Source organism: Suillus subaureus (assembly GCF_016647635.1).
Source record: "Suillus subaureus strain MN1 chromosome Unknown BJ212scaffold_18, whole genome shotgun sequence".
In the NCBI taxonomy this organism is placed as follows: Eukaryota; Fungi; Basidiomycota; class Agaricomycetes; order Boletales; family Suillaceae; genus Suillus; species Suillus subaureus.
The window spans coordinates 714918-726100 of NW_024538574.1; the positions used below are offsets into that span (position 1 = coordinate 714918).

At 49.4% G+C, this 11183-nt stretch overlaps 4 protein-coding genes across 4 annotated transcripts; 1 reads left to right on the forward strand and 3 right to left on the reverse strand.

The window, feature by feature from the left end:
* Positions 1-1360: 1360 nt before the first annotated feature.
* On the forward strand, positions 1361-2390 carry BJ212DRAFT_1481514 (uncharacterized protein; the record flags this gene model as incomplete). The annotated part of the gene is made up of 3 exons (XM_041340267.1): positions 1361-1606; positions 1657-1914; positions 1977-2390. The coding sequence occupies 3 exons, from the start codon at positions 1361-1363 to the stop codon at positions 2388-2390; spliced, it is 918 nt and encodes a 305-aa protein (XP_041192689.1).
* A 1626-nt stretch (positions 2391-4016) lies between these two features.
* Positions 4017-4841, reverse strand: BJ212DRAFT_1481515 (uncharacterized protein; the record flags this gene model as incomplete). Its single annotated transcript, XM_041340268.1, has 1 exon — positions 4017-4841. One exon carries the CDS (start codon positions 4839-4841, stop codon positions 4017-4019), a length of 825 nt encoding a protein of 274 aa, XP_041192690.1.
* BJ212DRAFT_1300199 (uncharacterized protein) lies at positions 4841-5353 on the reverse strand (the record flags this gene model as incomplete). Its single annotated transcript, XM_041332961.1, has 2 exons — positions 4841-5125; positions 5186-5353. The coding sequence occupies 2 exons, from the start codon at positions 5351-5353 to the stop codon at positions 4841-4843; spliced, it is 453 nt and encodes a 150-aa protein (XP_041192691.1).
* A 672-nt stretch (positions 5354-6025) lies between these two features.
* On the reverse strand, positions 6026-6774 carry BJ212DRAFT_1358512 (uncharacterized protein). The gene is made up of 2 exons (XM_041335816.1): positions 6242-6774; positions 6026-6191 (listed from the first exon to the last, which is right to left on the reverse strand). Exons 1-2 carry the CDS (start codon positions 6538-6540, stop codon positions 6176-6178), a joined length of 315 nt encoding a protein of 104 aa, XP_041192692.1. The 5' UTR covers positions 6541-6774; the 3' UTR covers positions 6026-6175.
* Between the last annotated feature and the right edge of the window lie 4409 nt (positions 6775-11183).

Below are 11183 nucleotides of genomic sequence, written 5' to 3' on the forward strand. Positions count from 1 at the left end.
CACTTATTCGCTAGAATTGGGGTGGTAGATTAGGATCTTGTGGGTCACATTACGCCCGAGCCTTTCGAATCTGCAAGGTGTTCAAATGACTGTGCGAGTCAATCAAAGATAGGGGCAGATGAACAAGTTCTAGAGACGGTGCAAGTCCGTGTTGGAAATAGTCAAGACGAATCAATTTGTTACGACTACACACCAAAGGGAGAGAAATGATGCCTAGTGATTCAGATGTATAGTATCTGTACACGACAAAGCATGCAGCGCTTAAGCGCCGAAGAAATGACGTTGCCATCGCGAAAGGATTATACCCGATACCACTGAGGGAAATCACCAGCACTCATAATCAGTACCGTGCATTACAACATCTCAATTATTGCACCCACCAATGATTTTCAACTAAGAAGACCGGTGAAGTCGACGAAGAAATTGTAATCAGACAACAAGTATCACGTTTGCGATCGAGTTCCTGACTGCGCATTTAGTACTCATGGATACCTCGTGGAGGGAGTCGTGTACATACTCCCTTGTCCTATTGTGTCAAAACGCATCAAACAAGTACCAAAGCTATTCTTTATCTCGGCCGCTTCCAAGCGAGGGGGGAACGCACGCCTGCTTGGGCTACATGTCCATTCTGACTAGGCAGACTATACATAAAAGAATGATTCAAACGGGAATTTGAACGAATCAGCTCATTAATGAAAGAGATCCTGGAATGAGAACGATATCAGGTTCAAGTCGACACTGCCACAAAATCGTTGTGTAAATCAGTTGAGAATCGCTCTAGACTGACCATTAACAGATAACCTACTTTCTAGAGCTTTGTCTCTCCCGAGTCCCACCCAGATGCAGCAAGACCTTCGCTCATACACGCAGCACGCCTACATCCTACCGTTAAAATTGCCGCAGCGGTTAACAGACAACCTACCGTGACTTTGAAATTCTAGAGCCACCCAGGTGTAAGACTGCCTGACAGCGTGACTCACACGCCTACATCCTGCGGCAGCGGCGGATAAAAAAGAACAATTTTATATAAAGAACGAAGCCGAAATTCTGACAGTTCCCGATCTGATTACCACTGCAGGCTTAGTCATACATGAGCTAACGCTCTTTCTCGGACTACCGTGACAATGCGGAACTTGCACTTGCACTTGAACCACCGGCTTCAACATATTTCATCTTGCCTGCAATTTGAGGCCCGACCAGCAAGAATTTTTGGATAGATGGCGCGCTTGTTTGTCACAAGGTTCGTGCTGACACCGCTTGATCTCGCCCAGCCCCTCTCCACGCCGCATGCTTATAAAAGTCCGGCTCGGACACCAGATCGATGACTGCATTTTTTCGTCATTCTTGACCAACGACTGACATGTTCTTCAATTCTCATAGGACTACATCTCTAGTTGTTTCGCTCTTTGGTGCAGTGTTCAACTTTGTTGTTGCAGCGCGGCTACTTGGAGTTTGGCGGTCATTCAAATGGGAACCAGAGAGTGAATGGGAGAGCTCGGAGTATTCTATCAGTAAGGATGGAGTACGCCTCGTATGGGCGTTACTGTGCGCATACTTTGCTGTGGCATCAACCATCTGTTTCATTGGTCTGGCAGGTATTGTCCGAGTGCGTTGAATTTTGTCTTCCTTGCCAAAATATTAAGTGTTCCTCACCAGGGAAAAGCATCATTCGTGCGCATATATCGCGACTACATTGTCGGAGATTTCGTGTTTGGCACACTATTTGCAGCCATAGGCTCTTATGCTGCCTTTCGACCAACAGTCCGCTCTAATGTTTGCGAGTTGTTATCACGCCAGCCAGACATACTTCGGGACTTCATCGACTTGGGGCTGACTTTGGAGAACTGCGAACCATGGTTTGAACGGGGAGTGTTCGCGTTCATGGTTGTTTTGATTATCATCACCGTCATTCGCGTGAGTAAATTTGCTTTAATGGTGGCTAGCAAGGCCCGAGGCTGAGGACTTGGTTACTGCAGCTCCATTTCGTGTTAGCATTATCGAGTTATTATAGCATTCTCATCCGCCATCAAGATTTCCGTCTGCCGTCGCATACACCTCACTATTCGTGTGCTAGCGTTGCCGAAGGGGATTTAGAGCGGATATATATCCTCCCAGTCCGTTCAGTGGCAGGCAAAGCGTCTTGCACATCGGACCTCGATCTACCATTTGTAGACGCTCCGGTTTACGCCCCAGTCCCGCTGACGCATGTTTCTTCGCAAGTCGCGGAGGAGCTGCTTGCGAATGCAACTGAAGCATGGGTTTCTCGATCACCTCCAGCCCGACCTGTGCGATGGCGCAGCCCCTCGCCGGCCCGCTGTCAATCTGCGGACCCCCATTCGGGATCAGGTCAGACTGCTGATCTGATTTCGTTGGAGAATGAAAAGGCATGATTTGATGATTGGGATGATAACGACGGTAATGACGGCATAAACTTCTGACATGTTTTGTGGTGGCGTGTCTGGTATCATGTGCTCCTAGTTGTATCACTGTGTTGACGAGTTATCGGTTTTGCATATTTGTACTGTAGTTGTCTCAGTTATTCGGAATCAGAAAAGTGTCGTACTTTTTGCTCAGCGCGGAAGCTCTCAGCAGTACTAACCTGAATTCTGACATTAGACCTGCTTCGTTCCGCTTCAATTGTCTCGTCTCGGGATATGTTCTGCTTGTACTTATCGTACCAAGCTGCCAACCTAATCCTTGCATCTGATTGGGACCTCACGCCCCTTCCTCATTGACAGATCATTATTACTGTCACAGGTCCTTGCTTAGTAGGCGCTGTACCCCAGACAATCACACCCACAATCATTGTGGTACGTACATGACTTACTAACGTTTACTTTCCGTTCCTTGATCTAATGCGGATAAAGCTGTTGTATCAGAACGCACCTCTCACGACGGCTCCCGCTATGACGAATCCAGTACGGCATAGCTGTTCCTTACCAATCCCTTATATATTGGGCTAGGCTGCTGAACTCGGGTTTTGCAGTGACTCATTAACGCCCTGTCATTAGCGATCATCGATTCATCGCCTGCCGCAGTTCCTTGTACACGTGTATAGGACTTAACATGTATCTTTACTCAATGTCCAGCCTTTGTGGCAAGGAGCAATTCAAATAGATTCTACTCGAGTCAATTGCACTGACACCAGAAAGCTAAATTTATAGTTCAATATTAGCGCACAACCTAGGCCTAAGCTAGTCTTGGTAGTCGTCATCTACTAGTCTTCTTCGGTACTGGTTCCGGCAGGACACGGCGGCCAGCATATGTTTTGAGCCATGCCAAGCACTGCATCACCAATTTCCAGATCTTGAGATTTATCCCGAGGAACGTGTTGAATTTCAAAAGGGACTCGGAAAATTCAACTTCTTCTCGCCACACGTGCAGTTGCCCGCGGCCTACGTACACCAACTCGGAGGCACTTACTAACCCACTCACTGAGAATCCCAATCAACCGCCGGAAAACACCATTGACCACATATATCTCGTTTATCTGATTCTGAATCACAAAAGTTATTTCTTCTAAGCATCTTGATTGCGGGATCTACGTTCTCAGAGAGCACTCACACCATGCTGCACAAATGCACGACTCAGCCACAGTTATGTACGATTCACGCAGTGTAAAAGTTGACAAGATAGCAGGGAAGCATCAATTCTAAACTCACTTGTCATCTAGATGTCGATGGAGTTCTCTTTAGTGGTCGCCTCGAAAGGCTGGACGGTTGGGCTCCACCTTGTTTGTAAAACTATTCAATCAGAGGCCCACTCGCGCCCGTGACATAAAGTGCCAGTGCGTGATGCGTAATATGGCTTCATCGATGCTAGAAAGAATTTCTCGTGATGCACAAACATACGCAACGATTGACTGCACAGGCCAACACATCATTTCTAGAAACCTGTAATGACCGAGTCTCTTGTACAAGATCAGCGACTAGGATCTTCTATAATGTCAATGGAAGGAATGAGGGCAACGTATTCCGCTCGCTCTACGTCTGTCATCCTCACCCAACCGCTGATCATCAGGCTCTCCAAGGACACTTTGACCGTGCCAAAAATGCCACCAACAACTGATGAGGCACTGCATTGGCACCGCTGAGAGCTTCGAGAACGTGCAAATTGGACAATGATAGAGCATTGAACAAGTCCGACAAAGAGTCTGGGTGTGTGGTATAATAAGTATCGGTGATGCATAAGGTCCGGATTCCGGTCACCGTGCGCAAGGGCTCTAAGGGGTTTTTTGGTTCACTTGTTACGTCGATCGTGATCGAGGAGAGGTTGGGACATAATTGGAGTAGGAGCAGGACTCCATTCGCGAGATATATGGTGATTTCGACATTTATCAGGTAGCCGCACGCGGGATTTATGTGCTCGAGTTCGAAAGGCGGACTCACATCAAGGATCTTGAGACCGCGCATAGTGGACAGAAGTGTTGAGATAGATCGTACAAAAGCTGCTCTGTAAAGACTCATCCCTGCTATGACCAGCTCCTGAAGTGCTGGTAGGTTTTCCAACGAGATTTCAAGTTGAGTTGGGTTTCTCCTTGGGAAAAAAATAGGAAGAGAGACCCGGTTTGGTTGGTTGATGTAAGGCTGAAGAAAGCTTCGCAATAGGTTGGTCGATGGGTAGCGCCCGAGTGCTAATGAGAGCGGACGTCCTCGTGATCTCTTGAGCCACGAGTCATAGCAAAAAGCTTCCAGCTGCCAGTGCCAGTCTACGTGGTCGACAACCTGCATCACAAACTGGGCATTCCTACAACGACTTCCCTCCATCGTCAGCATATTCTGGTCAGCAGCATGGAGGCCAGCTTTGATGCGGGTGACAATTATTCGTGTTCGGGGAGACATTAGTGAAAAATATAGGATAGGGTTTCAGTTGGCAAACGCCAAAGAGCCGATACGAATCCCTTGTGCAAATGCCTGGACTGGATGATCTTGTCCTGCTGTTCGACGAGTGACTGATGAAGATTTTGGATGCCGACCATGACCGTTTCCAGAGCTGAGGCATCGTGCAACACTACATCCAGCTGCTGCTTGCATTCGTTGACGATAGCACTGATACTCTCGCCTTTGAGGTCAGGGTGGTTGGTGTTAGGGAAATAGGCTTTTCCGGGAGTATGGGGTTTCGAGGTCTAGCATCTTCTCATGGTCACACTATCGGCATCATACAAACGATCAGCTGCTATACACACGAGTGCTTGTGAATGATCAAGCTGAAGCAACTGGTAACTGCTTATTACTCCTAATGGCACAACTAACCGTGACTCTTGGTACGACTTGATACTTGCAATATTTTGCAGCGCACCAATAATATCCGAGGCCGGGATGAAATTGGCTTGTAAGTTGGTGAGTGTCTGCATGTTATTTTCATTATATTGGTTGAGACGTTCGAGGATGGATGTTGAAGAAGAAGGATTAAATCTACGACAACGACGACCTGAGTTACATACAGATGCTACTAGTGTATATATGGTGATGCCAGCATCTTCTATTTCGCGATTCGCCAAACCGTCTCTTCTGTGCTCGGGGATGGCGTCGTGGTGCTCTGGCCATAAGTACTGTTTCTATCATAAGTCACGGTGAGTGTCTTAGTATCCCCGGCTGGTGTCGAGACCAGTAACAGTCGGGTTACGAGTCTCTGCTACCTGATACTACTAACTGATTAATACTACAAAGTATTAAGCCTCAGCAGCGAGGCCACAGCTGGCAAGACTAGCATTGCAAGGCTTGTTGGAAACACTCATAAATATAAATTTAACTAGTAATACACGACCGAGGCGCTAGGAGACACTTTCTTCCCAATGTCATGAACCAGATAGGGACATTGTATTAGTAGGAAAACCCGCACGTGCGATAGCAGCGATACTGAATCACTGGGAATCATCGGAGGATAATGCTTCACATGAAAGAAGGCTAGGGCTACCATAACATTCTCGAAGATCGATGGTCTTTTTGATCACTGACTGGCACGACAGCTTTGTAAGGGCGACCAGCATGCAACTACGTTTTCATCGAATCACTTGATTCATAGTCCTCAGTGTGTGCTCTGACAAACTAGCAGTAGTATTTGGAGTCATACTCAGTCTCGTTTTCGGCGGGCCATTTCACTGAAATTCAAACTCGATGCCAGATATAGGATTGACATAGAACAAAACTGTACACTCAGTATTGCTACAATTGGATCATCGGGAAGTAGGGCTAGAAATAATTTAGTAACTACGAAGGATGGTCAAGGCTGAGAAACTCACGCGTCTCGGCAATTCGACCAGTGTTCTCCATGAGCCATGCGACTCAAATCAATTTCTTGCCCACTGGGTATCACAGATGCAATCCCAGGAGAATAAAATGGTCGTTCTCGGGAAGCGAGTGGTACCCAAAAAAGCAGCCGACGATTGGCTCCTACCATCCATCCATCTTTCGGCAAGACAGGGGTTGGATTAAGATCATGATGAGAGGTGCCCTTGAGCAGCTCAGTAGGGTTTTGCAGTGCATGCTTCAAGTTTGATGCGAAGCAAATGGGGTGATTGTTACAATTATTGCTGTGCATGGCAGTCTCCTGTTTGCAAGGTGTGATGGGACCTATATCCAAAGAGAATGCAGAGGAATGGATCTCAGTGTGTTCCTGAAATTGCTGCGCTGTCGCTGCATTCCACAGCCGGATAGTTTTATCCTGTGAACCAGATACGATGCGAGTGCCATCGGGGGAGAAAGAGACTGACCAAACCAAACCAGTGTGCCCTCGCAAGGGCTCACCAGATGGCAGCCCCGTCGCTGCATCCCACAGTCGGACAGTTTTATCCTGTGAAGCAGACACGATGCGAGTGCCATCGGGAGAGAACGAGACTGACCGAACCAAATCAGTGTGCCCTCGGAAGGGCTCACCTAATGGCAGCCCCGTCGCTGCATTCCACAGCCTAACAGTTTTATCCTGTGAACCAGACACGATGCGAGTGCCATCGGGGGAGAACGAGACTGAGAAAACCCAATCAGTGTGCCCCCGGAAGGGCTCACCCAATGACAGTCCCGTCGCTGCATTCCACAGCCGGACAGTTTTATCCTGTGAACCAGACACGATGCGAGTGCCATCAAGGGAGAACGAAACTGACCAAACCACATCAGTGTGCCCTCGGAAGGGCTCACCCAATGGCAGCCCCGTCACTGCATCCCACAGTCGGACATTGGAATCCGAAGAACCAGACACGATGCGAGTGCCATCAGGGGAGAATGAGACTGACCAGACCGAATCAGTGTGCCCTCGGAAGGGCTCACCTAATGGCAGCCCCGCCGTTGCATCCCACAGCCGGACAGTGGAATCCAAAGAACCAGACACGAAGCAAGTACCATCGGACGAGAACGAGACTGACGAAACTGGACCAGTGTGCCCTCGGAAGGGCTCACCCAATGGCAGCCCCGTCGCTGCATCCCACAGCCGGACAGTGGAATCCGAAGAACTAGATACGATGCGAGTGCCATCGGGGGAGAACGAGACTGACCAAGCCCAATAGGTGTCTTGGAAGGGTTCACCCAATGACGGTCCCGTCGCTGCATTCCACAGCCGGACAGTTTTATCCTGTGAACCAGACACGATGCGAGTGCCATCGGGGGAGAACGAGACTGAGAAAACCCAATTAGTGTGCCCCCGGAAGGGCTCACCAAATGGCTCCCCCGTCGCTGCATCCCACAGCCGGACAGTGAAGTCAGAAGAACCAGATACGATGCGAGTGCCATCGGGGGAGAATGAGACTGAGTAAACCGAATAAGCGTGCCCTCGGAAGGGCTCACCCAATGGCCCCCCTGTTGTTGCATCCCACAGCCGGACATTGGAATCCGAAGAACCAGACACAATGCGAGTGCCATCAGGGGAGAACGAGACCGAGTAAACCGAATCAGTGTGCCCTCGGAAGGGCTCACCCAATGGCAGCCCCGTCGCTGCATCCCACATCCAGACAGTGGAGTCCGAAGAACCAGATACGATGCGGGTGCCATCAGGGGAGAACGAGGCTGAGTAAACCGAATCAGTGTGCCCTCGGAAGGGCTCACCCAATGGCAGCCCCGTCGCTGCATCCCACAGTCGGACAGTGGAATCCGAAGAACTAGACACGATGCGAGTGTCATCGGGGGAGAACGAGACTGACGAAACCCAATGAGTATGCCCTTGGAGGGGCTCACCCAATGGCTCCCCTGTCGCTGCATCCCACAGCCGGATAGTGCAATCGTCTGAACCAGACACGAAGCGAGTGCCATCGGACGAGAACGAGACTGACGAAACCGGACCAGTGTGCCCATTGATCACAGTCTGAATAGTCGTCCAGTTCACAGAACGTCCTTGTATCAGACGAAGAGTGTTCGGAAACCTTGCAGTAAACTTTGCAGCTATCGTGGACTTGATGGGCGAAAATGGCAGCCCTGATACATACAGATGTGGCGTGCTGTGCAAAATCATCCCACCAAAGACTTGGACGAATCTCTGCACATCCATTGCAGTGGACAAGAGAGTTTGGTAGCCAATACGGCCCTGCATTCGTGCGTAAGCGCTTCACTTGACGCCACCAGGGGACTCCGTTCTCACCTTCAGCCACTGGGAGATGAGTGGAAGTACAGTAACTGCAACTCTGAGTGCATTGAGAAGGCCGAGTGATTCAATCCAGAAGAGTAGCCGCTCGTTGTCGAAGAATGATCCAATTTCCTTTGCGAGCTTAGTGTCGAAGTCCGTTTCTCGTACGTGTGTAGCCCAAAATCGACAGGAATAGGACAGTTGCGAGGGAATGCATGTTGCAATTCGCTTCGGCAGCCCGATGTCTTTGCTATTGGGGAGGTATGAAGACTTTAAATCACATATGTTGAAGCGAAGGTCGTTTTCCATCACTCCAAGCGACGCAAAAGCAAGATTGCGTTGCGCGTTCGATGTCTCCACGAAAAAGTCTCCGCTGGCTGATTTGTCTGTCAGGAATTCGGGGAATGATGCGTGAAGGGGTCGGATGAGGCTAGACGGGTTGGTGGTGCCGCTCAGCAGGGAGCCCATATCTGCTACCACGAGTTCCACCTCGTAACGATCACTTTGGTCTGGGAAACGGCCCCGCATGGCATTCAGGGCATCTAAAGAGAGGGGTTCGGCTGAGCCAAGTATTTGTCCCATCACGGAATGAAACCTTGCTAGCCCTCGCTGATACTCGATTCCCGTGCTGTCCTCCCCCATGTTTCCTCCTAAAATGAACCTATACATGCCATACAACAACTTTTTCCGCTCTCCATGATCGTGGGACACGACAGCATTGAAGCGCTCAATTGCGCGCGAGTAAGCAGAGGATTTTTGGATGTATTCGCATGCAAGACGTGCCCACTCGAATAGTCCATCAGCTTTGTCAGCGAGGACTGCGAACTCTTTGTCCCCAAGACCACCAGACACCTCTTTCAGCTCGTGAGACACAAAAGTACGGATGTCTCTCTTCGAGTCTTTCTCTGCAATGTCGTCCATGGATAACCGTAGAATATATGGAGCATCCCGAAATTCATCGTCGATCTCATGAAGCGGGCGAGAGGTGACGAGAATCCGAAAATTGGATGGGAGTTCAGTGATTTGGGGAAGACCTTCGCCTTCCAGTGTACCAGCGAGTATACGGAGAAGGTTACGCCTTGTCTCGACTCCGCCACTCTCATCCAGCACTTCGATCACAATTAAGACAGGTCCCACACTCGACCCAGATAACTTCTTTAGCGGTTCCATAAACAGCTTGCGCCACTGCTGGACAATATCTGTCGTATTCTTGAGCGCATTTGCATTTTCGACTGTGTCTGCCAATGTTCGTCTCATCTCCATATCCCGGTCAGCAAGGTCGCGAGCAATAGTGGAGAAGACTTTTTCATGGCGCTTGTCGGCTTTAAGATCCCGATCAAAGCAGAAACACGAACCGAGCCCTCCCAAGTCGTTGAACCAGTTAGCGATTGTGTGAGCAATGGCTGATTTACCCGTGCCTGCAGGCCCAGATAGCCACAGCACATGCTGAGCAGCATCTCCACTGTCGTTGATCCATTCAGTGATCTGGGAGAGAATTTCCGTGCGCGTCTCTGGTAGGCATTGCTTCGTGGTATCTAGTCCCGCGCCCGCTGCGTAAAGCATACCGCTGAGATCTAGTTTCTCACCCAGTTTCTCACCTGAAGGGGTATGAGTGGATGCATAGTCAGAAGTACGTCCAAATCCTTACTCGTATACCGGACAAGATCGGCTATGTCCCGAATAGCTTGGTCCCGAAATTGTTGCATAAGCTTTTCCGAAGCGTTGCTGTACTGTGTAATCAGATCATCCGTCCCCGAGACAGCATTTTCCACGAGTCTCTTCACTGTGATAGTGGTATAAGATTCACAATATGCAGAGTGCAATAGCTCGATAACTTACAAAAGTTCTTTTTCCTCGAGTAGTCCCCGATGAAACGCGCGCACTCTAGAGTCTGTTGGGCGATCCGTCCAGCGATACTGCGCTGGGATGAGATCTGGCTAAGAGTGTCCTTTTGCGACATGAAGCCGTAAACATCTCCTAACTTCTCGAGAAGAGATTGCACCGATTGGTCGCATTCCGTTTGAGCGAGAATAATCTGCATAGAGTCAACTACTGCTGAACAGGAAGGCTAGACTGCACGTACTTTGGATGCAGCAGACAGCACACCCAGCACCATCTTGGCGTAAGGATGTACCTACGTAACTTGTGAGCTCGCTTCTAACCAAGAAGAGTGGCCCATACATTCGCAAGGTTCTCAATGACATTGTTGAAAACTTTGAGTGGTTGAAGGTATGTGGTCTGGAAATTGTCTACAGCAGCGAGACCTGCTGGGCCATTCTTGGCTACGGATGCCAGAGACGTGACATGTCCCCCGAGTAGTCTCATACTTTCCATACCCTCACGGGCACCCCGAAGTTCATCGTCAACTGATTGGGGACCAGGACCTTCCTCCACGCCAGACGAAACAGCCTGGACCTGTGCATCCACCAGAATTTAGAGACGAAAAAAAAAATCGTTTGGCGTAAATACCTTCGAAGCAGGTTCCCCGGACGCTCCTTGGTTCACATGGCCACTAGGATTCTCAGATGTGACAGGCTTGTCACCATCGGAAGGATGCAGAGGCGACATATCCTGGGTAGACCTTAGACAAGTTCAGGATGAATATAATGACTACTTACCTCAACACTCTGATTCGA